This window comes from Dipodomys merriami, unplaced genomic scaffold, assembly GCF_024711535.1.
Source record: "Dipodomys merriami isolate MVZ:Mamm:240054 unplaced genomic scaffold, mDipMer1.0.p SCAF_6, whole genome shotgun sequence".
In the NCBI taxonomy this organism is placed as follows: domain Eukaryota; kingdom Metazoa; phylum Chordata; class Mammalia; order Rodentia; family Heteromyidae; genus Dipodomys; species Dipodomys merriami.
Genome location: NW_027206179.1, coordinates 54163814 through 54189054, shown reverse-complemented (window position 1 = coordinate 54189054; position 25241 = coordinate 54163814). Strand labels below are relative to the sequence as shown.

The 25241-nt window shown below is 40.3% G+C and overlaps 1 protein-coding gene across 6 annotated transcripts in view; it reads right to left on the bottom strand.

Moving 5' to 3' along the window:
* The window catches only part of LOC138814074 (phosphatidylinositol 3,4,5-trisphosphate 3-phosphatase TPTE2-like), a 56841-nt gene extending 32625 nt beyond the window's left edge, over nt 1–24216 (bottom strand). For 4 of the 6 annotated variants that reach the window (XM_070002892.1, XM_070002888.1, XM_070002894.1 and 1 more), the window contains exons 1-3: nt 24067–24216; nt 21205–21342; nt 19705–19785 (exon numbers count right to left, since the gene is read on the bottom strand). In XM_070002892.1, coding sequence (XP_069858993.1) covers nt 19705–19736 — 32 coding nt within the window. In that variant the 5' untranslated portion in view covers nt 19737–19785; nt 21205–21342; nt 24067–24216. Of the gene's footprint in view, nt 1–19704; nt 19786–21204; nt 21343–22150; nt 22214–23731; nt 23976–24066 lie in introns of those variants that run through there. The other 2 variants (XM_070002891.1, XM_070002890.1) reach the window with 2 other exon arrangements.
* Nucleotides 24217–25241: the final 1025 nt, after the last annotated feature.

The following is a 25241-nucleotide window of genomic DNA, read 5'->3' as shown; positions in this document are numbered from 1 at the left end:
AAGACATAGGTATAGGGAACTATTTTCTAAGCAGGACTCCAATGCCCAAGAACTTAAGAGCAAAAACTATGGGCCTGACTCCAATTAAACAGTTTTTGCATATCAAAGGAAACATTTACCACAACCAAGAGGCAGCAACCCTTGGAATAGGAGAGGTCTTCACAGATACTGTTCAACAAATATCTTTAGCAGATGTTCTCTACTGAATATATTCAACAGATGGGAAGATTAATATCCAAAATATACAAAGAGCTAAAAAGTAAACACTAAACAAATAATCCAATTAATAAATAAACAAATGAATTGAAGGGACAATTCTCAAAGGAAGAAACACAAGCAGCCAATAAATAAATACATGAAGGGATGTTTGACATCCTTAGCCATAAAATAATACAAATGAAAACTATATTGAGATTCCATCTCACTCCAGTCATAAGGGCAATCATCAAGGAAACAATCAATATTGGTAATGACAAGGGAGATAGGAACTATGGACGGCCCCTCTCCCATTGTTGATAGGAATGTAAACAACTATAGAAATCAGTATGGAGGTTCCTCAAAATACTAACAGAAGACTCTGTACAAAAGGAAATGTATTCATTACCTGACTCATGTAATTGTAATCCCTCTGTACATCACCTCTATAACAATAAAGCAAATTAATTATTTTTTAAAAAATACTAAAAATTAGACCACATTTTCCCTTGCTGTACTTGAGTAATCCAAAATATTGTAAATCAACACACAAGAGAGATACCTGCACACCCAAGTACATTGTGCCACTGTTCACAATAATAGCTGAGCTATACAATCAGCCTAGGTGACCCAAAAATCAATGAATGGGTAAATATAGACCATGAAGTATTATTCAGCCACAAAGAATGAAATTATGTCATTTGCAGAAAAATGGGTGGAACTGTAGACCATGTTCAAATAACCCAAACTCAGCTAAATATAACTATGTAAAAAATAAAATATGTAACTTGTGAGTGGGTGGATGGGTATGGAAATAGGGGAGGGATAACACTGGAAGGGGTAACATGGTCAAGAAGCTTTGTACTCATAACCTGATTTATGGAACTGTAATCTCTTCATACAGCTACTTAACAATAGCAAAATTTTTAAAATAAAACATTTTAAAGCTACATATAGCATGTGTTCATTCATATGTAGAATCTAGACCTAAAAAAATGATGAAGATGATGATGATGATGATGATGATGATGACGATAATGCTGATGATGATTACCACATCAGTATAAAAGGAGTATTTGTCTGGGAAGGGGTCAGCAGGTGGGGTAAGAAGGTAAAAGGTATTTGGAGATAAAGAGAATCAAAGTACATAATACAATGAAACCCAATGAACGCCCAGTGAACCCAGAGAGAAGGAGGACAGAGAGAGGGGGTAAATTTGTTCCAAGTACACTGTACATACCTGTGCAGATTGAAACCCTTTAATATTATGCATGTAGTCTAGTAATACTAAAATATATCAAGGAAATAATTAAAGAAAATGCAAAAGAAAATTTTTTTAAAGCAGCTGTGATTTAATTTAGCTACCAGCTTACCCATTACCATTTGTAGACATACCTTAGGTACATATATTGTCAACAGCAAGAATACGTGCTAATCCCTATTTTACAGATGTTGAAAATGACATAGCAAAATTTTCATAAAATATGTGTCCAAGGACACATATTTTAATTTTTGTTACCTTAAAAAATTTTTAAGAAAAAAAATCTAAAAGAAAAATGTGCCTGCTATGTGGCACATTCTATTAAGACAGAGTAAGATGAGAACAAATCCTAGCCAAGTGACATTTCAGGAAATAGACTATATTTCTGACTGATCCCATTTCTCAAAACACAGCAAAAAAAAAAAAATCCTTGAAGGATGTGATAGTCCCAAATCTCCTGACAAAGAAACCAAATAAGAGTACTGGTCTCAAGCATGTGACAACAATTATTAATGAACAGTTTACAAAACTGAAAACTTAATAGCACCTAACTCCATTCTACCTGTAAAAGAGCTTGTGTCCCAGACACACCCTGACATGTAAATGTTCTCTGCTCATTCTTAGCAAAAGAAAGTGTAAAGACACATTGCAGAACAGAATTCTATGCCAGTGGAAATCCCTACATTATCTTGCTCCTACAATCCTGTGTGGAAGTATTCAGAAGTGACCTTTTGTGGTTAGTGAACATAGAAACATCTAGACTACAAAACAAAGATGAAAAACTCCTCCAATACCTCTCTTCAGGGCTTGTCCTCCAATGAAGGTTGCAGTTAGCCATGAACTTTCCTAAACTGCATCCACCAGACTCTACCCTAGGATACCATCCTCAACTTTTCCAAGCAACAGGCAAAAACTTTCCTTCATCTAAGGCTAGTAAAATGTGATGCAGGGCGATTCCACAGGCACCTGCCTTCCATGTGAGAAATTTCAACCTGGCCACGAGATCCACAACAGAAATTTCCTATTTTTTTTTTTTTGTTGTTGTTGGTCGTGGGGCTTGAACTCTGGGCCTGGGCGCTGTCCCTCAGCTCTTCAGCTCAAGGCGAGCGCTCTACCACTTGAGCTACAGTGCCACTTCCAAATTCCCTCTTCTTATCTAAACATAGCACCAGCGCTGCCATACATAATATTCCTAGACATGAAAGAGTTTTCTCGCTTTTCTCTATATATCCTGCCCCTTTCTTCCTTCATTCCCTAGTTCATGATCACCAGAGCCCTGCAATCACTATGGCTTCTGCAACTCAGCCACAGCCAAGCTATTTCAGCCAATGCTTCCTCCCATGCAGCTTCCACTGACCTAGGGCCTCACAGGATCAAAGCACAAGGCCACTCCAAAGATTCTCCTCCCCACTGCTCAGATCTATCTCATTCAAACCAGCTCCTCCTCAAATCCAGGTGGATCATGTTCACAAGAGCCCACCTGAATTCTTCCAAGTTGTCACTGGCATGAAAAAATGGTTGAAAAGCTAACAACTGGTTCAAATCAAAGGCAATTCAAGAAAGGTAATGCTTAAATGTACTGTGTGATCCTCAGCTGGATTCTGTATCAGGAGGACAAAGCTGCTTTTAATCAAGGACATTACTGAGAAGCCAATGAAGTTGAAACATGAATAGCAATCCTATATTCACAATCAATTTCTTGAACGTGACAGAAATACTTTGGGTCCTGCTCCTGTATTTTTTATTTTTTAAAAAGTTTTTTATTGTGGAAATATCGTACAGAGGGGTTACAATTACATGAGCAAGGTAATAAGTATATTGCTTATCAAGCATTGTTGACTACTCCTTTGTTTTTCCACTACCATCCCTGCCCTCCCATCTCCATGACTACACTCCCCCTCCAACAAAGTTGTAAAGTTCGTTTTTCAACATAGCATTTTGTCCATCTCATTGTTGTTGCCATGGGTCCACCTGTATCCCTATTTAAACAATTTGGTCTTTTTTTTCCTTCTCCTCCCCAAATATACCAACATCAAATACAGTGAAAACAGGGGTTATACCATGGGAGGTATATACAAAGCAACAATACAATCACCTTATAAATGTGTTAGAAATAATAGCAAGAAAGAAAAAAACTCTTGTGTCCCTATCTTGGGGTTCATTTTGCCTAACATCATATCAGACCTTTTCCGCTTGTCTCAGACATATACTAGATATTGCAAATAAGGGAAACCATAGAACCTATGTTTCTTTGGGCCTGGCTTACTTCACTTCATATAATTTTTTCCAAGTCTTTCCATTTCCTAACAAATGGGGCAATGTCATTCTTTCTGATGGAGGCACAGAATTCCATTGTATATATATACATTTTCTTGATCCATTCATCTACTAAGGGGCATCTGGGTTGGTTCCCTATCTTAGCTATGGTAAATAACGCTGCAATAAACATAGCTGTGCTGGTAGCAAGCAATTCAGTCACACAGATCACAGAAAAACCTCCCAGCAAAATAGTCCTCAGGAAGCTTCCCCATTGACTGTATGTAAATCTAATGATAGCCTGCATAGCCACCCACCCTAAGAGAAAACTTTCCCATTAGGTTTAGAGATGCATCATCTTAGTAATCTATTAATTCTACCAGATCCTCCCCTCACCCTCTTCCCTTTTCTTCCCTGTCCTGCTGCCTCACCAGGGACAACTGAAGCTGACACTAAGCCCCCACCACTGTACAAACTGATGATCCTGCACACACTGCCCCACAGCAAGTCATGAATCCACACCATCTCTGACACAGAATTATAGCAACAATGTAAGTATCTAAATGTTGTTTATGCAATCCTACACTTAAGGTTACATGGATCAAGAAAATGTGGTATATATACACAATGGAATTCTGTGCCTCCATCAGAAAGAATGACATTGCCCCATTTGTTAGGAAATGGAAAGACTTGGAAAAAATTACAGTAAGTGAAGTAAGCCAGGCCCAAAGAAACACAGGTCCCATGGTTTCCCTTATTTGCAATAACTAGTATATGTCTGAGTCAAGCAGAAAAGGTCAGATGTTAGGGAAATGAACCCTAAGATATGTATTCAAATGTTTTTTTTTTCTTTCATGTGATTGCTTCTAACACATTTATAAGATTATTTCTTTGTTGCTTTGTATGTCCCTCCCCCACGGTATAACCCCTGCTTTCACAGTATTTGATGCTGGTATAATTTGTGGAGGGAAAGGGAAAAAACAAATTGTTTAAATAGGGGTACAGGTGGTCCCACTGCAACAATGAGATATACAAGACTTTATGTTGAAAAATGAACTTAACAACTTTGGTTGGGGGAAGGGGGGAGATGAGAGGGCAGGGATGGTAAGGGGAAGCAAATGAGGAGGCTACAATGCTTGATAAGAAATGTACTCATTTCCTTGCTCATGTAATTGTAACTCCTCTGTATGGTATTTTCACAATTAAAAAAACTTATTAATTAAAAAAAATAAACTTACAGGGTTAATTAAAGGTTTTTCCCCCCTACAGTTACAAAATACAATCACTGAAGATCCTTCCCTTTCCCAGTAAAGCCAGGTTTATTTAGCTGCTTTCAAAACTTTAACTGAGCAAACCAGCAAGGAAATTTCCTCACAAGCAGAGCCAAGATAGTTCTGTAACAACTTCAAGATGGAGGGAATCATAGTTGTAAACAGAAAAACTTGAAGGTTTTTCCCCTCTCAAATAGGATGCATATCCAGGCGCCAGTGGCTCATGCCTGTAATCCTAGCTACTCAGGAAGCTGAGATCTGAGGATGGTGTTTCAAAACCAGCACAGGCAGGGCTGGGAAGGTGGCTCGGTGGTACATGCTCATCTTGCATGCATGAGGCCCAGGGTTCCATTCCTCAGCACCACATAAGCAGAAAAAGCTGGAAGTAGCACTGTGGGTCAAGTGGTAAACTGCTAGCCTTGACCTGAAGAGCTGACAGACAGTGCCCAGGCCGAGAGTTCAAGCCCCATGCCCGACAAAACAAAAAACAAATGAAAAAAAAAAACCCAGCCCAGGCAGAAAAGTCCCAATGAGACTCTTATCTCCAATTAACCACTCACAAACCAGATGTGGTGCTGTGGCTCAAGTGGCACAGCACTGGCTTTGAGCACAAAAACACTCAAGGAAGAGTGCCCAGGCCCTGAGTTCAAGCCTCACAACTGACAAAAAGAGATACTTATCAAATTTCTGGTATAATAAAAGCAGAGATTTGCAAAAGCATGACCTATTTTCCAGATTGGTGAGGAACAGCAACTGAGAAAAACCTCCTGAGCCATTATGTCTTTCATCAAAGAAAAGAGAACACAAGGAGAAATGGGCTACCTACCCCTCTCCTCCTACCCTCCACTCAGCTTCACTGTGATCACATAGCAGCTGGGCAATGTCTAAATTGAAGTGAAGATCACAGGGTATGTCACCCTAATGACAGGAACTGTAAGTTAAGTCATACCAAGAATGACACTAATTAAAACATCAAGGCAGAAAAGGAGATTTTCTTTTTTTGATCAGTCAAGGGGCTTGAACTCAGGGCCTGGGTGCTATCCCTGAGAACTTTTCCACTCAAGGCTAACACTCTACCACTTTCAGCCACAGTACTACTTCTGGCTTTTCTGGTGGTTAATTAGTAAGATTCTCACAGACTTTCCTTCCCAGGTTAGCTCTGAACCACAATCCTCAATTCTCACCTTCCTGAGTAGCTAGGATTACAGGTAAAAGCCACCAGCGCTGAGCTGAGATCTTTCTAGATCTCAAAGAACTATACATGGGCTGGGAATGTGGCTTGGTGGTACAGTGCTTGCCTTCCATGCATGAAGCCCTGGGTTCTATTTCTCAGAACCAAGTACACAGAAAAAGCCAGAAGTGCCACTGTGGCTCAAATGGTAGAGCGCTGGCCTTGAGCAAAGGAGAAGCTCAGGGACAGTGCCCAGGCCCTGAGTTCAAGCCCCAGGACTGGCAAAAAAAAAAATCTATACAATTAGTCTCGATAAGACTTCTGGAGACAATAGCAGTTTACAAATGAAGGGGTCTGTAAGGGGGTCATGAGACCCAACACCAGAGGTAGCACTCTCCTCTGAACCCAGGGAAGAACCTACCTTATTTCCTCCCTGAGGAAATAAGATCCTATACTTTTCCCTCCCAATCAGAACCAAGATGAAACACAAGGTAAAAGATGATGTTTTATATCGGGTCTCTCCACTTTCAGAGTGGAAAAAACAAAAAAACAAATGGGACATAACTTTGAACTTCGCCAGATCTAGTAATACTATTATCATTTCTATAAAATTATATTGGCTAATAATAACCTATTCTTTCTCTGTTGATTTATTAGCCTGGCATCATTAACATTTATGCATGTGTGATGTCTGGGGTGTTCTGAAAGTTATTTTCTCCATGTGAAGGGTAGCACACACATCTAATAAAACCTCACAGTAGTTGGGCATTTCAGTCTAGTAAGTCTCCCACTTCCCAGCAGGACACATATTAGCACCCATGCATGTGTACACACACACACACGTACACACACACACACACACACACACACACACACACACACACACAATCAGCTAGGCATGGAGGCTCACACCTATAATCCTAGCTACTCAGAAAGCTAAAATATGAGGATTATCAAGGTTCCAAGCCAGCATAGGCAGGAAAGTTCATGAGACTCTTATCTCCAATTAAGCACCAAAAAAGCCATTCATAGAGCTGTGGCTCAGGTGGGTGAGCACTAACCTTGAGAACAAAAGCCCCTGGACTGGCACAAAACAAAAATCAAATGAAGCATACTAACTTACACTGGAGTCCATTCCATGGATCTCTGTATTTATACAGGACCATAAATCTATGCAGTTAGGTTTAGAGCCAAAGATGTAGGTCAATAGTGGAGTACTTGCTTAGGTGTGGATTTGGTCCCCAGAGGTACAAATCAAAGGAATAGTGTTTAATTTGGAAAACTGAAATTGCAACCCAATTTCAACAATTCCTCTTATTATAAAAGCAAAGATATAATCTGATAGAAAAATTTGGTCTATAGCAATATTATACAATATTCATCTGTAACGATGTGCTACATGTATAGTGGTAGCTCAAATGACAACAAAAATCCTTCTGTCAGCCTTAGTGTGAAATCTACACAACCACCACTCAGAGAAATAGATATTTCCCCTATTTTCATGCCTGAATGCCCCACATGAGATAAACTGATGAAAAGAAGTTCAAGTGCAAATTCAGAAACATGACAGAATTTACTGAAACCACTAGGTATTTGGATAACTGTAAAATTATTTCATTGTTGCCAAAAGGTTGAACTTTTGCATAGGGTGGGGAAGGGGGATTCTTCTCCTTTTAAGGCCCAGTTCAATGACCAACACAGAACTTTATCCTTCTCTAAGCTACTTAATCCTTTATGCTGTGTATCATAGTTTTTTTTTTGGTGGTTCTTTTGGGGGGCTTTGTTTTCTTTTTTTGTTTGGCGTGTCCAGATCTACACTGGAGTCATAGTTTTAAATCTTTCAAAAGCAACAAGTACACTGTTAATAATAACCACTTAACAAATAAAAGATATTTTGATCAACTATTGAAATTAAATCATCACAGATCTTTGCTTATAATACTACTTAAAACTAATTTCACACAACTTAAGACTCTGATAATTCTTAATATACAGGAAGCTGAAATATAAACCAAATTTGGTGGTATATACCTAAAATTCCAGCATTTTGGAGGCTAAGACAGGAGTATGACAAGTTTGAGGTCATATAGTTTCGTCTACCTCGCAAAGACTGAAAAAAGACAGAGATCAAAAGAGATGGGTAATGGGAGGAAGGGAAGGAAAAGGGTAAAAAGGGAGGGAGGGGGACAAGGAAGACCCAGTTTTCAAGTACAGTTTTTTTCCTAACCATATATTTATAATTTAAGTAAGAAGCCAAAACAAACATGTTACAGCTAAATTATAATATACATCAGTGTGAAGTAAGAGACTACCAGGCATTCTCTCAGAGAAGAAAAAACGTCTCTAAGCAAGACAGCCAAGGTTAGAACTTGAAGAACTAATTTGACCTTGCAGACCAAGGAAAATGTACACAATTTCCAGTAGGGGCAACGAGATGACCCAAATTTTTGGGAATAGTAGGGCCTATGCCTGAAATACATAATTTAGCCTAGAGGAATGGCTAAGGGCTAGGGAATTCCCAGCTAAGGGCTAGGAAGTCTCAAGAAACCCTGAGAAGGTAGCATTAACAAACTCAGGGGCAGTAACAAACTAAGTGCTAGAAGTGAAAACCAGGGGTGAAAACTAGGGCAGGGACTAACCAGACCTTTGACTCAACTGGGGACTGAGGATGGGAACCTTATCTGAAGTAAGGGGAATTACAGTATGTTTAGATTTAAACATGGCTTATGTGAGGCCCAGGTGCCCTTCTACTAACAAGAGCACAGGGAGGTAGAATAAAACTGGGGAACAACAATCTACAATTAACCCAGAGATATACTTACAACTGCAAACAAGCCAAAGAAAAATAAGTGAACAGAGGCAGACTGAATAAGGGAAGGACCACGACAGCAGGTACAAGATGAGAAAAGATATCTCAAAGGTGCCAAAAGGGAAAGCTGAGACTCATTTCCCATTCCCACAATCTGCACCACCCTCCAGACCTAGTGATTACTGACCACAGTGCCACTTTAGCAGTCACCAGAACCAAGACTGGACTGGGTCTACAGAAGCTAATCACAGGCATAGTACTGACTCAATTCCTTTCCCCTATAATTAATATGTACCAAAATAAAGAACACATAAAAATTTGCACACCACTCTACACACACATATATAGACACCTTTTTTTTAAAAACAGAATTTTGCTATATAGCAAAAGCTGGCATTAATTCAACTGCTTCAGTTTTCCAAGTGCTTAGATTACAGGAATACACTACTACACACTGCTAAACTTAGCTGTTACATAAGTAATGTGTTAAGGTACAACTTGTTTAAATGACATGAAACTGACTTGGAGATTTAGCTTTCCAACTGCATTAGGCTTAATATCAAAAGCCTGGGGCCAGGATGATGCTCAGTGACAAAGCACTTTCTAGCAAGAATAACATCATGGGTTTGATCTCCATGATCCCCCCGAGCACCTCCCCCCAAAAAAAGTCTGCTTTCCTACTTTCAGGTGTTTTTTTTTTTTTAGCTGTTATCAAACCTAAAAGAAAAAAAAAGATGGCTCAAGTCAAGACTCAATGTTTGCAGTAAAGTCAAAAGCTCATAAACTACACACACCTGATTGGCATAAACAGCGATGCCAGTGTTGTATTTTCTTAAAAGACTGAACCATAAAAATTACTCATATACAGAAGTGCATCTTCATGTTTCATGTATTCCTTAGAAGGCAAATAACAATTTTTTTCTGCCAAGCATTTCTGGCCACTGAATTGATTTTTGTTAGTCCTTGTCAGCAGAGCTCTTTCCCACCTAAATGGGTTTGTATGTAATTGCCCATCAGAAAACAAGCCTTCACGCTCAGAGACACCAAAATAAACATTTTTCAAAGTCCATCTTGGTGTTCTACTTCACAATAGAGGAATAACACCAACTTCAGAACTCTGCATGCACCAAGAAAAATATTTACTGCTGAGTGCTGGTGGCTCTTTCCTGAAAGCATAGCTACTTAAAAGGCTGAGATGTAAGGATCCTGGTACACAGACAAATCTAAGACTCTTATCTCAATTAACCAGCAAAAAGATGGAAGTGAAGGTGTGGTGCTTCAGTGATACAGCACGATCACTGAGTGAAAAAGTCAAGTCAAAGGCACAAGGTCCTGAGTTCAACCCCCCAGTGCCAACACATATACACACACAAAAAGGTACTTATCTGGCACTAAGGGAAGTCCTGGGGGTTGGGGCAAGTCTCCACAGTTTGTTGCTATGAAAGACAAGTTGAGTCTTCAGCTGTAGGGATAAAAAGGGACAAATCCCTGTCTTCCTTCCAAATGAAAATTCTGCTCTACCCAATCACTATGAGGTTTACACTGCCTTCAAAAAGGATTCCTGGAAGCCCCAAAGCTATAGAAAGATAGCCAGCTAAATTCCCATGATGCCAGTGTCCTGGGTACTTTCCAAGGGCAGAGTGCTCCAGAAAAATGCAAATAGTTCAGGCTCTCCAAAAGAAATTCCAGGCAAATACTGAGCTGCTCTCTTAGAAAGTCTAAACAAAGGGGCTGGGAAGGTGGCTCAGTGGTAGAGTGCTTGTCTTGCATACATGAGGCCCTCCCTGGGTTCGATTCCTCAGCACTACATAAGAAAAAAGAAAAAAGCCGGACTGTTCACAATAGCTAGGATGTGGAAACAACCCAGATGCCCCACCACAGATGAATGGATCCAAAAACTGTGGTATCTATACACAATGGAATATTATGCAACCATTAGAAATGACAAAATAATGGCATTTGCAGGGAAATGGATGGAGCTAGAAGGAATCATGTTGAGCGAGGTAAGCCAAGAGCAAAGAGACAAACGGTACATGGTCTCCCTGATAAGTGCATGCTAAATCCAAAATGTTAGGTGATACGACAAAACTAACAGGACTTAAGAAACAAAGAACTCCCACTCATCTGGTCGAACCACTACTAAATATCCCCATGCTGCTGATCACATGTATGGTGTATAAAATGTGAACACCGTTATATGTTATAGACTGTGATAGACAATTTGCTCCAGGAAAGTTAGAATGAACTTGTGACTTTAAATGAGCATCATTATTCCACAATACTGTGAAATTCGGGAAATTATGTAATCACTTAATCACAATCAAAAAAAAAAAAAAAGAACCTTGGGGAAGGTAGGGAGGGAAGGTATGGTAGGGTGAAAACAATGGAGGGGTTAACAATGTTCAATAGGAAGTGTACTCATTACCTCACTCATGTAACTGTAACCCTCTTTATAGCATCTTTACAATAAAAATTAAAGAAAAAAGAAAAAAGCCAGAAGTGGCACTGTGGCTCAAGTGGTAGAGCGCTAGCCTTGAGCTGAAGAGCTGAGGGACAGCGCCCAGGCTGTCTTAAGTTTCCCCACACCTGAACTCCTCTCTGGAACTACCCACTGGGCAGGCGATTCATAGCCATGATAGCAAGTCTTAGATGTCTCTTTCTTCCTTTGCCCATCTCTACTTGAGGGGAGAGCTCCCTCCTCTTGCCTTCTGTTCTCATGGCTACCAATGTCAGCTCAGCAAAAGAGAGAAGTACCAAACAAAAAAATTTTTTTACTATTTTACTGCACTAAGCTTGACCTTTTACAGTTTAATTGAAACAGTGTTCTCCTAAAGTCCCTGAGTACTTTGTATAGAAGGCTGCAGCTGATAAATACATAAAGAAATAAGGGAGTAATTTTAATCTCTTGGGATCATTAGTTCTTGGTATCCATTTTATTATGAAAATAACCTTTTTCTTTAACCCTATGTTTTTAGAACCTTCCGAAATACTACCAGAGCTGTGCTTTCTTTTTGTGCTTCCACACCTCGATAGTAAAGATTAATCGGTAAGGATATGATGTAATCCAATAGAAACAGCTTCATCTTCCATGTCTGTGTATAAACTACAGTGGCAGGTCTTTTTGCCCACTGTCCTAAGTACATTTACCACAAATACACAGAACCCCTTGAGCAACCATTTCAAAACACCAGTCATGGGATGGTGTGTAAGTTAAAATGCAGTTACGCAGATCTTAGTGATGAGCAGTTCCTCCCAGGGAAGTCTACATTTGCTCAGTTCCTGGAATATGGCAGGTCCTGAGGGGGTATGGATGTACTATGGTAATACTGAAGGAAGATGTGATCCATCGAGGAAGGCTTTAGCTGGCCTCAAGCTAACACTGGCACATTTACATCTAGGACAGAAATGGCAAGGCCCGATAAGTATTAATTAGTCTGAAAACCATTAATTTTATAGACTCCCATTTTAAAAAGTTTTTCTAAGAACTGAGCTTCTAAAAAGTGCCAGAACTCTTCAGTTCTTCAGAGAGAGGTCCCAGGAAAGCCCCTGTGAGCAACTTTCCCTAGAGAAGGAATGTGAGACTTAGAGAATTCCAGGGTTTCCTTACAAAAACAAATTTGGGAAAAGGGCAGATGAAGAAACTCTAGCTCTTAGAGACATCCAGAAATGACATAGAATTATCTACTGCACCTAGTGGAGGTCTCTTTCTCCCCTGATGAAGAACCATCCATTAAACCACAGTCCTTCCTTTAACTCATTACAGCAGTTTCTGCCATAGCAGTATTAGCCCCTTAGTTGTCCTTAGTTGTCATTAGCAAGCCATAGGCAGGACTTACTCCTTCCATGTTCCTCCCTGCAGGTCTGAGGTCAGTGCTTTTTCCCATGGTAGATAATTAGTCATGAGGTAAATACATAAGAATATTAAAGAAGGAGAGTTCCGGGAAGATGGCGGAGGAGAAGCTGTAATCTGAACAAGCTCTCGCATAGAAAGCAGTTTTAGAGTTCTAGTGAACAGTCCTAAGCCAGAGAATCACACCAAGTGTGCCATCACAGGACAGAGAGTTAGACAAGAGAGGGAAGCCAAGGCAAAAAGACACATCTGAGTGCTCGCCGGCAGCGGCGGCGGCAGGGTCGCAAGTGGCGGAGACTGCAGCCGGGGACCATACCTGAGCGCTCACACAGAGTCCGGGACGAAGGAGCCAGACGCAGCGGGCGAGCAGATTCTACTCAACACCAGCAAGAACCAACAAAGAGCGGACATCTTCATCCTGCAGCTTGCAGACCAGAGACGACCCAGGATCCAAGACTCGGCGTGAGTAAAAGCCCGACGTCCTCACTCCTTCTCAGGGAGCAGAGGAGGGAAGGCCACCCCTCCCCCCCCAGCACCAGTGATCTCCATCTTGGATACCGACAAAGCTCGGAGGAGCTGCCAGCTCCAACCCAGGCCTTGGAATAAAACGAATCATTTAGCAGGTCACAGGAACTTAATGGCAAAGTGACCTGCCAGACTCGGCTCCATCCAGGGAAAAGTCACCCAGCTCAGGCGCCAGCCATTGGAGTGGCTTCCCTCACTGGGTAACCAGAGCCAGAGGCTGCCCCTCCCTCTAGCAGCCTCAACAATCAATTGAAAAACAGAATCCCTGAGAACGGCTCCAGGCTGGGCTCTGGGAGATTTTTTTTTGCACAAAACAGCCCCAGGAAAAAGCTACTGATTGTTGAAAGGCCTCAACTCTACCCAGAACCTAGCCTCACCACTGCACCCCCCTCTTTTGTGATTCTCAAAGCAGATCACCCTCCTAGAAAACTAACCTGGGAGGGGGATCTCAAAATCTTGGGTAAAGCAGAGCATTTTTCTGCCTCTTCCAACAAACCGACTTAAGAAACCAATCAAGCCACAGGACCTCAAGCTGACCAGAGACTCCAACAAGAGACTGGTTACAGACAAAAGGGAGATACAGGATTCTTCCCACCCCTCCCCCCCCCAAAAAAAAAATCAAAGGACTTTTTTTTGTCTTTTTTTTTCTTCTTTTCTTTTTTTTGTTTGTTTTTTGTTTTTTGTTACCTTATATATATATAAATTTTTTTCTCTTCTAAAACTTTTATTAATCTTTAATTTTTGCCTCTTCTGAAAAAATAATTGATTTCCAGTAACTTTTTTTTTTCTCCTCTTATAATTTTTATTTTAGGAATATGTGAATGAGCGTTTTCCTTTCTTTTCTTATCTTCTTTCTCTTTGTCTTTCTTTCATAATTATCTTTTTGTTTTTTGTCTAGCTCTACTGAACTTCTGATCTTTTCTTCTCCCTTTCCCCTCCTTAAAGTTTTTCACATCTCCTCTATGTCCCTCCCTTTCTCACAACATATTCACATTCCTCTCTAAATAGATGGTCTTTTAATCTCTATAATAACATTAATTTTTACTTTTCTATTTTTTTTCTGGTCTCTTTTCATTCCCCTATCCCTCTCTTCTTTTTCTCTCTCTCTCTACTTGCACCCTACCCAACCCATTTTCTGCATTGTGATTAGGACATAGTTAACTCTCCCTGTGCCTCCCCACACCAATCTATTCCTATTTTTTACCCACATCTCTCCCTAATCCTAATAATTTCTGGTTTTCCAAATTCTTTTCTGCGGTTCGAAGTCCTTTAAAATATAGTTGTTTGATGTTGAATAGATGTATCTGTTGAACTAGATTGTATCTGTAGACTATTGACTGTACAAATGCAAACTTTGGTTGATGGTTGCCTTAAGATAGTGTTCTAGCACAAAACTGGTCCTATCTTCATCTCAAATGGGCAGAGTAAGCCGGAAAAACACAAGAAAAATGGCAAATTCGGGTATCTCAATTCCCAATCTTGATAATCAGGGGTCAGATCAGATAATGAACAATCCAGAGGAGAGTTCCCAAATAGCTCTACAAACACTGGTGGCAAACATGATAAATGAGAAGTTTGACAACTTACAAAGGACTCTCTATGAGCGTGATAGGGAGAGAGAGGAGGCATCCCAGAAGTTTATACAGGAATATCATAAGCGTGAGGAAGCTACTCAAAAACTGATACAGGATTTGCGTGAACAACTTGAGAATACTCAAAGAGAAAGGGAGGAATGGCGTGAGCAGGCTGAGAACACTCAAAGAGAACTGCAGGAATCCCACGAACGTGAGGAAGCTAAACAAAGAGTAATACAGGAATTGAGAGACCAGGGAGAGAACACACAAAGATCACTAAAGGCATCCATAGAATCCATTAACAAAGAGCTGAAGGAAGTCAGGGAGACCACAAAGGGAATGCTGAATGGAACCCAACAGAAGGAATGGGAGTCCAAAGAAACCATAACAAATCAACTAAGTGATTTGAGGACAAACACTGAACACCAAATTAAGGAAGTAAAGAGATTCATACAAGACCTAAAACAGAGCTTCAACAAAGAACTTGAAGCCATCAAAGCTGACCAATTAGAAGGAAAAGAGATAAAAAACAAAGTAGAGAGTCTTGACAGCAGGTTAGACCATGCAGAAGATCGAATCTCAGGGATTGAAGACAGCCTAGATATTATAGAGAAAGAACATGCAACCATCCAAGACAAGTCCAAGAAATATGATAGATCTATCCAACACCTGGAAGACACCATCAGAAGGCCTAATCTAAGGATAATGGGTGTAGAGGAGCACCTAGAAACAGAAGTTAATGGTCTAGGAAATTTGTTTAACAGGATCCTAGCAGAGAACTTCCCAAACATGCAAAAAGATAGGCCTATTCAGATACAAGAAGCCTTTAGAACCCCAAATAGACCAGACCAGAATAGGACATCCCACTGTCACATTATAATCCACACAGGATCAACTCAGAACAAGGAAAAGATCCTTAAAGCTGTCAGGGAGAAAAGGGTAATCACCTATAAAGGGAAACCAATTAGAATCACCTCAGATTTCTCAGCAGAGACAATCAAAGCAAGAAGAGCCTGGAATGATGTATGCCATGCCCTAAAAACAAACAACTATCAACCAAGAATACTGTACCCAGCTAAACTCTCCTTCATAACTGAAGGCCAAATAAAAACCTTCCACAGCAAAGAAAAATTGAAACAATACATCTCCACCAAACCAGCCCTACAAAAGATTCTTAAAGATGTCCTACACATAGAAAACCAACAAGACCACAATAAAGGCCAACAAACTGCACCCAAACTGAGAATCCAAGAACCATAGGAAGAATCCAGTTTTCGCAGCCCCCAAGAAGGTAGATAACATGGCAGGAACTCCCAAATACCTCTCAGTCCTATCTCTTAACGTTAACGGACTGAACTCTCCAATTAAGCGACATAGACTGTCTAGTTGGATTAAAAAACAAGACCCTTCTATCTGCTGCCTGCAGGAGTCACATCTTGCCCGTAAAAACAAACACATTTTCAATGTTAAAGGCTGGAACAAAATCTACCAAGCAAACGGCCCTCATAAACAGGCGGGAGTTGCAATCCTAATATCAGATAAAATAGACTTCAAATTAAAAATCGTGAGAAGAGATAAAGAAGGTCGCTACATACTAATTAAAGGATCTCTCCTTCAGGAGGATATTACAATTCTAAATACCTATTCGCCAAACAATGGAGCACCCAAATTTATCAAAGAAACACTACTTTCCCTCAAATCCCAGATAGATCCAAAGACATTAATTGTTGGGGATTTTAACACACCACTCTCCCCACTAGACAGATCAACTCGGCAAAAACTCAACAGAGAAACCGCAGATCTAAACAGCTGCATAGATCAACTAGACTTAACAGACATTTACCGAACATTTCACCCAGCAGCATCAGAATACACGTTCTTCTCAGCAGCACATGGAATGTTTTCTAAAATACACCACATTCTAGGCCAGAAAGCAAACTTGTCCAAATTCAGAAACATTGAAGTTATATCTTGCATTCTCTCTGACCACAAGGGAATAAAATTAGAACTCAACACCAAAAGCCACCAAAAAAAATCCTGTAACACATGGAGGCTGAACAACACACTGCTGAATCACCAGTGGGTCATGGAAGAGATTAGAAAGGAAATTCAAATGTTCATGATATTTAACAAAAATGAACACACAAATTACCAGCTCCTCTGGGATACAGCAAAGGCAGTACTCAGGGGCAAGTTGATAGCTCTGAGTTCCTACATCAACAAATTGGAGAGATCTGAAATCAACAATTTAATGAGACATCTGAGCCTCCTTGAAAAAGAGCAGCAAGATAAACCCCAATCCAGTAGAAGGAAAGAAATAATTAAAATTAAATCAGAATTAAATGAATTAGAATCCAAAAAAACCATAGAAAGAATCAACAAAACAAAGAGTTGGTTCTTCGAAAAAATTAACAAAATTGACAGACCCTTAGCAAATCTTATCAGAAAAAGAAGAGAACACACCCAAATAAATAAACTCAGAGATGAGAATGGAAACATCACCACAGAAACAACCAAGATTTAGAACATTATAAGGGAATACTTCTCAAAACTTTATGCTAGTATGTTTGAGAACTTGGCAGAAATGGACCTTTTCCTAGCAAATACTGACATGCCAAAACTAAACCAAGATTAGTTAAACCATCTTAACAGGCCCATATCAAGCATTGAAATAGAAACAGCAATAAGAGACCTCCCATCTAAGAAAAGCCCAGGACCAGATGATTTACAGTGGAATTCTACAAGGCCTTCAAAGCAGAGCTTACACCAATACTCCTCCAACACTTCAATGAAGTTGAAAGAAAAAGCTGACTACCGAACTCATTCTATGAAGCCATCATAACTCTCATCCCAAAACCAGGCAGACTCATCAAAGAAAGAGAACTATAGACCCATTTCTTTGATGAACTCAACAAAATTCTGGTCAATCAGCTTCAACAATTCATCCAAAAAAATCATACACCACGATCAAACAGGATTCATTTCAGGGATGCAAAGCTGGTCAATATACACAAATCAATATAATTCATTACATCAACAGGAGCAAGGATAAGAACCACATGGTTATCTCAATAGATGCAGAAAAAGCATTTGACAAGATCCAACACCCCTTTATGATGAAGGTTCTGGAAAAATTAGGAATCCATGGAACATTCTGCAATACAATAAAGGCTGTATATGACAAACCTACAGCCAGCATTATACTTAATGGTGAAAAACTAAAGCCATTTCCTCTAACTCAGGAACGAGACAAGGATGTCCACTCTCTTCACTTCTCTTCAATCTAGTATTAGAATGGCTAGCTACAGCAATAAGACAAGATGCAAACATAAAAGGGATCCAAATAGGGAAAGATGAAGTAAAACTCTCCCTCAAACATTGAGATACCACCAGTTAGAATGGCTATAATCAAGAACTCTAATAACAACAGATGCTGGAGAGGATGTGGATAGAAGGGAACCTTACTGCATTGCTGGTGGGAGTGTAAACTTGTTCAACCACTTTGGAAAGTAGTATGGAGGTTCCTCAAAGGACTCCACATAGAGCTCCCCTATGACCCAGCAATCCCACTTTTGGGCATTTACCCAAATGTTCACAAACAAGACCACACTAAAGCTACCAGCACGACTATGTTTATTGCAGCCCTTTTTTTTTTTTTTTTTTTTTACCATAGCTGAGATATAGAACCAACCCAGATGCCTCTCAGTAGATGAATGGATCAAGAAAATGCTGGGAAGGTGGCTTAGTGGTAGAGCGCTTGCCTTGCATGCTTGAGGCCCTGGGTTCGATTCCTCAGCACCACATAAGCAAAAAGAAAAAAGCCGGAAGTGGTGCTGTGGCTCAAGTTGTAGAATGCTAGCCTTGAGCTGAAGAGCTGAGGGACAGCGCCCAGGCCCAGAGTTCAGGCCCCACGACCAGACCCCCCACCCAAAAAAAAGAAAAAAAAGAAAATGTGGTATTGTGGTATACATACACAGTGGAATTCTATACCTCCATCAGAAAGAATGACATTGCCCCATTTGTTAGGAAATGGAAAGACTTGGAAAAAATTATATTAAGTGAAGTAAGCCAGGCCCAAAGAAACATAGGTCCCATGGTTTCCCTTATTTGCAATAACTAGTATATGTCTGAGTCATGCAGAAAATGTCAGTTAAGTTGATGTTAGGGAAATGAACCCTAAGATATGTATTCAAATGTTTTTTCTTTCATGTGATTGTTTCTAACACATTTATAAGATTATTTCTTTGTTGCTTTGTATGTCCCTCCCCCACAGTATAACCCCTGCTTTCATTGTATTTGATGTTATTATAATTTGTGGAGGGGAAGGGAAAAAACAAATCGTTTAAATAGGGATACAGGTGGACCCACTGCAACAATGAGACGTACAAGTCGTATGTTGAAAATGAACTTTACAACTTTGATGGGGGGGAGGAGGGTTGCTCATTGTCTTAGCAGCAGTTTGTGAAAGAGCAATTCCTCTTTCCAGAGAAATCAACAGCCAGTCAATTTGAGAGAATCTCCAGGAGCCAGGAAAACCTTAGGCATTGGCCTTCCTGCTAGGGAGAGGAGATGTCAAATGGAAAGTGGGATTCTCTCGGGAGAAGCCAACCCAGGCAGCCCAGAGACAAGGGTTTGGAAGTTGGAAGGGATCAGGAAACTGCTACAAGGCACAAGTGCTGCCACCTGAGTGTTAGAGAAGGGTTTCAAATGCAACCAAATTAATGGTGCCACTAACCACTTCCCACAAAAACAAAACCAAACAAAAAACCCCCTTTCAAAAGAGAACACTTACTTGTGATGGAATTGCAATCTTTTTAAATGCATTCGTGTAAGTCGTATGAAATGTTTGTTCTCCAGAGGGATCAATAGTTTCCTACAGAAAAGGGAAAATACAACCACAGTTTACCTTCACATCAGCTCCCGTTTTTTTGTCCTACAGTATACTATTACAGGTTTTTCCTCCAGATCTCACACTATTATTAAATTTTTCCACATTTGTTTTATAAGCCTTTCTAAAAGGATATACCACTACCACAAACTCAATATGTCAAGCCTAAAACACATTTATCCTTTTGATTCTAGTAATAATAGTACCATTCAGATTCAGCTTTAATTCTGAATACATGATAAATATAAAATATTGTCAAGGACTGTGAAGAATATGACGTTACTTACATAATTTCAAAGTAAAGTACAAGATGTATAAAGAAGTACACTAAAATTGAGTTCTATAAAAGTATAAACTAGTGGGAGAAAAATGGGGGAAGGGGTAACAAGTTTGACAAGAAATGTACTTATTACCTTACTTTGTAATGTAATCCCTCTGTATATCACTTTGACAATTAAAAAAAAAGAAACTAAAAAATAACAAAAGTATAAACTAAAAGTTATAGAAGACTAATCTTATAAAGTAAGAAACTTAAGACAGGAGATTTCAGTGAAGTCTTAAACACCATCCATAGCAAAACATGTAACTTACTACAAGGTACACTGACCACAGCCCAGCCAGGGAAAGATCACAAGACACTTCTCAACTGCCTCTGGCCTCAAGTTTCCTTTCTTAGTCCCTACCTCACCCCCTTTTTTTAACCAGTTGTTTGATTCAATGCTTAAAATTTTTCTCAAAATCATTTCCTTCATTTCCATCCCTACTACTGCTCTCAAAATGCTCTCAAAATAATAAGCTTCAGCAGGGCACTGGTGGCTCACACTTGCAATTCTAGATACTCAGGAGGATGAGATATAAGGATACTGGCTTGAAGCCAGTCCCAGCACAAAAGTCCATGAGATTTTTATCTCCAATTAATTAAGTGAAACTGTGTTTTAAGTAGTAGAGTGCTAGCCTTTAGCAAAAACACCAAGGAACAGCACTCAGGCCCTGAGTTCAAGCCTCAGAACTGGCACCAGACAAACAAATATTAATAATAACAGTAAGAACAACAATAACAATAATAGTAATAGACTTCAGAAATTTTATTTCTATTCCAGCCAAAACATTCTCAGACTGCTCATATTTCCTAACATAAATGACTTTGGTCTCAGTATCAGAAACTCCCCTCATCCAGTATATCTGAAATTCTTTGTTTCTATTTTTGTATGTATGTTCTGTGTACTGGGGTTTCAACTCAGTGTTTTTATTTGCGCCACACTTCCAATCCTGAAATTCTTTCTAAATTGTACCTTAGGTAGCCGTTGATGGGACGGTGCATACATGACTAGAACTGAAAGCCTCTGCTGTAAACATTTGGAAACTGAAACATTTTCATGAACATTTTCAAAGGAAAAAGCTTACTGTGATGGTCTGATGTTCAATCCTCAATTTTTCTACTCCAACACCATAAAGTTCACGTAGAATACACATAATTCTTGTTTTTTTTCCAGCACCTGATGGTCCATACACTAACAGATGAGGGAAGTCACCACACTGAACCTGGAGGGGGTGGGGGCGGAAATAAAAAAAAAGAACAGGCATTTTCACTTTATCTAATCAAACTGCTCTCAAAACATTTTTTTCTCAAATATATCTACTTACCAAACTCCCACAAGCAAGTATATGAATTTATAGTTTAATAAACTCTAAAATGATTATTCCCCTGGCATTAACCTAACTTACATACACAGCACAGAATATCAAGATACTAAAGTCAATAACAGAAAGCAGGAACTCTCAACACAAGCTGACAATCAGAATCTCCTAGAGAATCTCCTAGGGCTGAACTCTATCATCCAAGGTATCAGGATTCTGTAATTTTCAGACAGATGCTCATCTTATGTGAGTTCCTAAAAACTATTCCCTGTGGTAAGAACTGGGTACATTTGCTTTAGTTGTTAGGTTACTTGGAAGGTAAAGAACAACTTCACAGGAAAGTGGGAATGCAATACAAGGAAAAGAAGACAGATAATGAGAGTATGTTCTTAAATTAGATTCCATACTAGATAATTGGGTTTGACCTGTTGAGAAACAAAGTCAGTATATACATACACTAGCCACAGGGTTAACTGTGAGATGGAAAATATTCATCAGTCCTTGGTTGAAGCCTGCTTAGGAAAAAAGGGGAAGGAAAAAAGAGCAAGCATAATTCCCAGGCTGCTTAGGGATTTCAACAGGAGAAAAGTTATCAGGCACAACACAAAAGTAGGAAGCTGAAAGTCAGTCTACAAGCACTAAGAGCATGAAGACTGGCAGGGTACTAATGGTGTCCACTGATTTAAGGAAGTACTTAAATGGTACTGTTTACCTTAATTAAGCTTCGGAGGTGACTGTGATGATTAGTCAGATGTGGGAACAAGTGTTATGAAAGCTATAAAGATGACAGGGACAGAGGCTTTAGCTTCAGGTTAATATAAGGTAAAACTTTATCATTGTAGACAAAGTGAATTAAATAATGTACAGAGTTGCTTTAATACATTATGAACTCATCTCTGGCACTGCAAAAGTAAAATCTAAAAGAAAAGGAAGTATTCTTCTAATACAGTACTTGGATATAATAGGTACTCTACAAATACTCACTGGTCTAACAAAAAAAATAAAGGATATACCTTAAATGTTACAGAGTTTTATTAAGTTGTAGATACAATAGCAAAAATGTAAATTATTTAACATATGCTCCAAATCTGTACAATGAAAAGTAGACATGGGAAATGAAATCAAATGTATTTACATCTAGGACATTTAAAGTCAAAGTTGCTGGTACAAATGTACTAGGCAAAAAAAAAAAAAAGAAAATGTAAAACACATTAAATATATTGCTGTAATACATCTATTCTTAGTGTACATACAGTACCAACAGAAAGAATGACCCCCCCCCAAATCCCTTCCACTTCCTAATATTGAGTTTCCTAAAGACTTGTATATATAAATGGACCTTTTTCTTTTAAATCACTCTGGATCTTAAAAAGTATTAAACAATTAGGTAATATTTACTATTTTCAAATTGGCATCTGGAAACGAAGAGTGCTAAGTCAAATTATTTCCATAAACATCAATAAGTAATTTCATTGCCACGAGGTACTTTTATCAACTACAACATAAAAGCAGGCAAGCAGCATGAAAGTAAAAAAAAAAAAAAATCTTCCTTGAGGAACCAAATTCAAGACAATCCCAGTACAATCATACACTTAGAAAATTAGAAATGATCTGACCCCTTCCTTGCACACAAAGACAATAACATGCTATTTTATTTTTTTCAGTCTTTTTAAATGGGTGTAGAGAGGGGCTTCACATGTTGAAATGAAACCTCTCTGTGCACCATATTTTATTTTATTTCTTTTTTAGGGGGGTCCGGTCGTAGGGACTGAACTCTGGGCCTGGGCGCTGTCCCTCAGCTCTTCAGCTCAAGGTTAGCGCTCTACCACTTGAGCCACAGCGCCACTTCCGGCTTTTTTCTTTTTGTTTATGTGGTGCTGAGGAATCGAACCCAGGGCCTCAGGCATGCGAGGCAAGCGCTCTACCACTGAGCCACCTTCCCAGCCCTGTGCACCACATTTTAAAACAAAACGCTCAAAAGTCAGTCAGATGCTGTCACCTCAGCGTTCAAAATCTTCAACAAGGAAAACTGCAGGAAGAGATACATGGCGGGGGGGGGGGGGGGGGGGTGAGAGGGGGTGAGGAGGAGAGTGAGGAGAGGGGTGACACTGATCCAAGATGCACTGGATTCTTCCACTGCTGGGTGAACGGCGACACCTTCTACGGCTATTTAAAAGATAAACTACAAACGCATTGTGTAAAAACAATCTGCCCGAGCCCCCCGGGGTGGGGATGTGGGGTGGGCGGGTCACGCTCCCAAACACACTCAGCTCCACGGACGCTGCGAGCAGACCTCGGATCCCGCAGCGTGCGCATCTCCACGGGCTCCCGCGGGCGCCGTACCCCGTCCCGTCCCACGGTCCCCCAGGCGCTGCGATTACGACTCGGCCCCGGCTCCGCTGACACTTCCCGGCTCCAACCTGGAGGCCTCACCTCTGCACCGCCCCCCCCACCAACACACACTCGCCGGCTTCACTGTGCAGGGGAACGGCATTCCCTGCCGGCCGGGGAGCCGGGGGCGGCCGGGCAGCCGGGGGGCCGGGGGCAGCCGGGGAGCCGCGGCCCGCAGGACGCAGCGGCGCCCGCCCGCCTCCCCACCGCGCCCGCCCGCCCGCGCGACCCGCTCACCAGGTTCCGCAGCTGCGCCGCCTGCTCCTTGTGATAGTCGAGCCATCCTAAGGAGCACGGCCGGTATTTGTCCACCCAGAGGCTCATGGCAGCTCCCAAGGCCCGGCCACGGCCCCGAACCCCACTCCTAGACGAGTTTTCCCGCCACTTCCAGTCTCCTGACGTCACGACCGCGCAGCCGCGGCGTTCGCGGGCGGAAGTGCCACGGAAGCCGCGACAGAATTAGTCGCCTCCATCTTTGGCGCTGCCTAGTTGCCGCGTTATGTATGATTGGTGCAATCATTAGTTTGGGGGCTCGCCCATACTTTATTATTCCTGTCACTACTACTATTATGTACCTGTACGAAGGAGTTACAAAATGTTTTTTTTTTAATTTTTGTTTTGTTGTAAAGATGCTGTGCAGAGGAGTTACAGTAACCTAAGGCAATGAGTGCATTTCCTCTCAAGCATTGTTACCCCCTCCTTTGTTTTTCTTCAACCATCCCTTCCCTCCCCCACTACACCCCCCCCCACAAAGATAATTTTTTGAGAATTTTATTTCATTAGTCTTTCTTTTAATGCAACTTTTTGTTTATTTGTTTGATGGTACAGTAGTTTTGGCCTTCGGCATTTTTTTGTTCATTTATTTTTGGTGGGTTTTTATTTTATTTTAGTGTAAAGGTATTGTACAGAGGGATAAGCTACATGTCAAGTAGTGATTACATTTCTCTTATTCATTAGTCTTAGAAAGAATGCATACAGAAAAAGTTGAGACAAAAGAACACGTAATTTGTAGTAATATTATGAATGAGTCCTTCTAAAATAAGCAACCTAGATCTTAGAGCAAATAACTTGAAAACGATAGTTTAAAACTCACTGAGGTATGGTGAATAATTCTGTGATAAACATAGTTGTGCTGGTAGCGTTAGTATGGCCTTGTTTGTGATTGTTTGGGTAAATGGCCAGAAGTGGGATTGTGGGATTGCCCTAAACATAGGGCTGCCCTATGTTTAGTCTTTTGAGGAACCTCCATACTGCTTTCCAGAGTGGTTGAACAAGTTTACACTCCCACCAACAGTAAAGCATTATTCACCATAGTTAAAATATAGAACCAACCCAGATGCCCCTCAGTAGATGAATGGATCAAGAAAATGTGATATATAGATATAGATGGAATTCTATGCTTCCATCAGAAA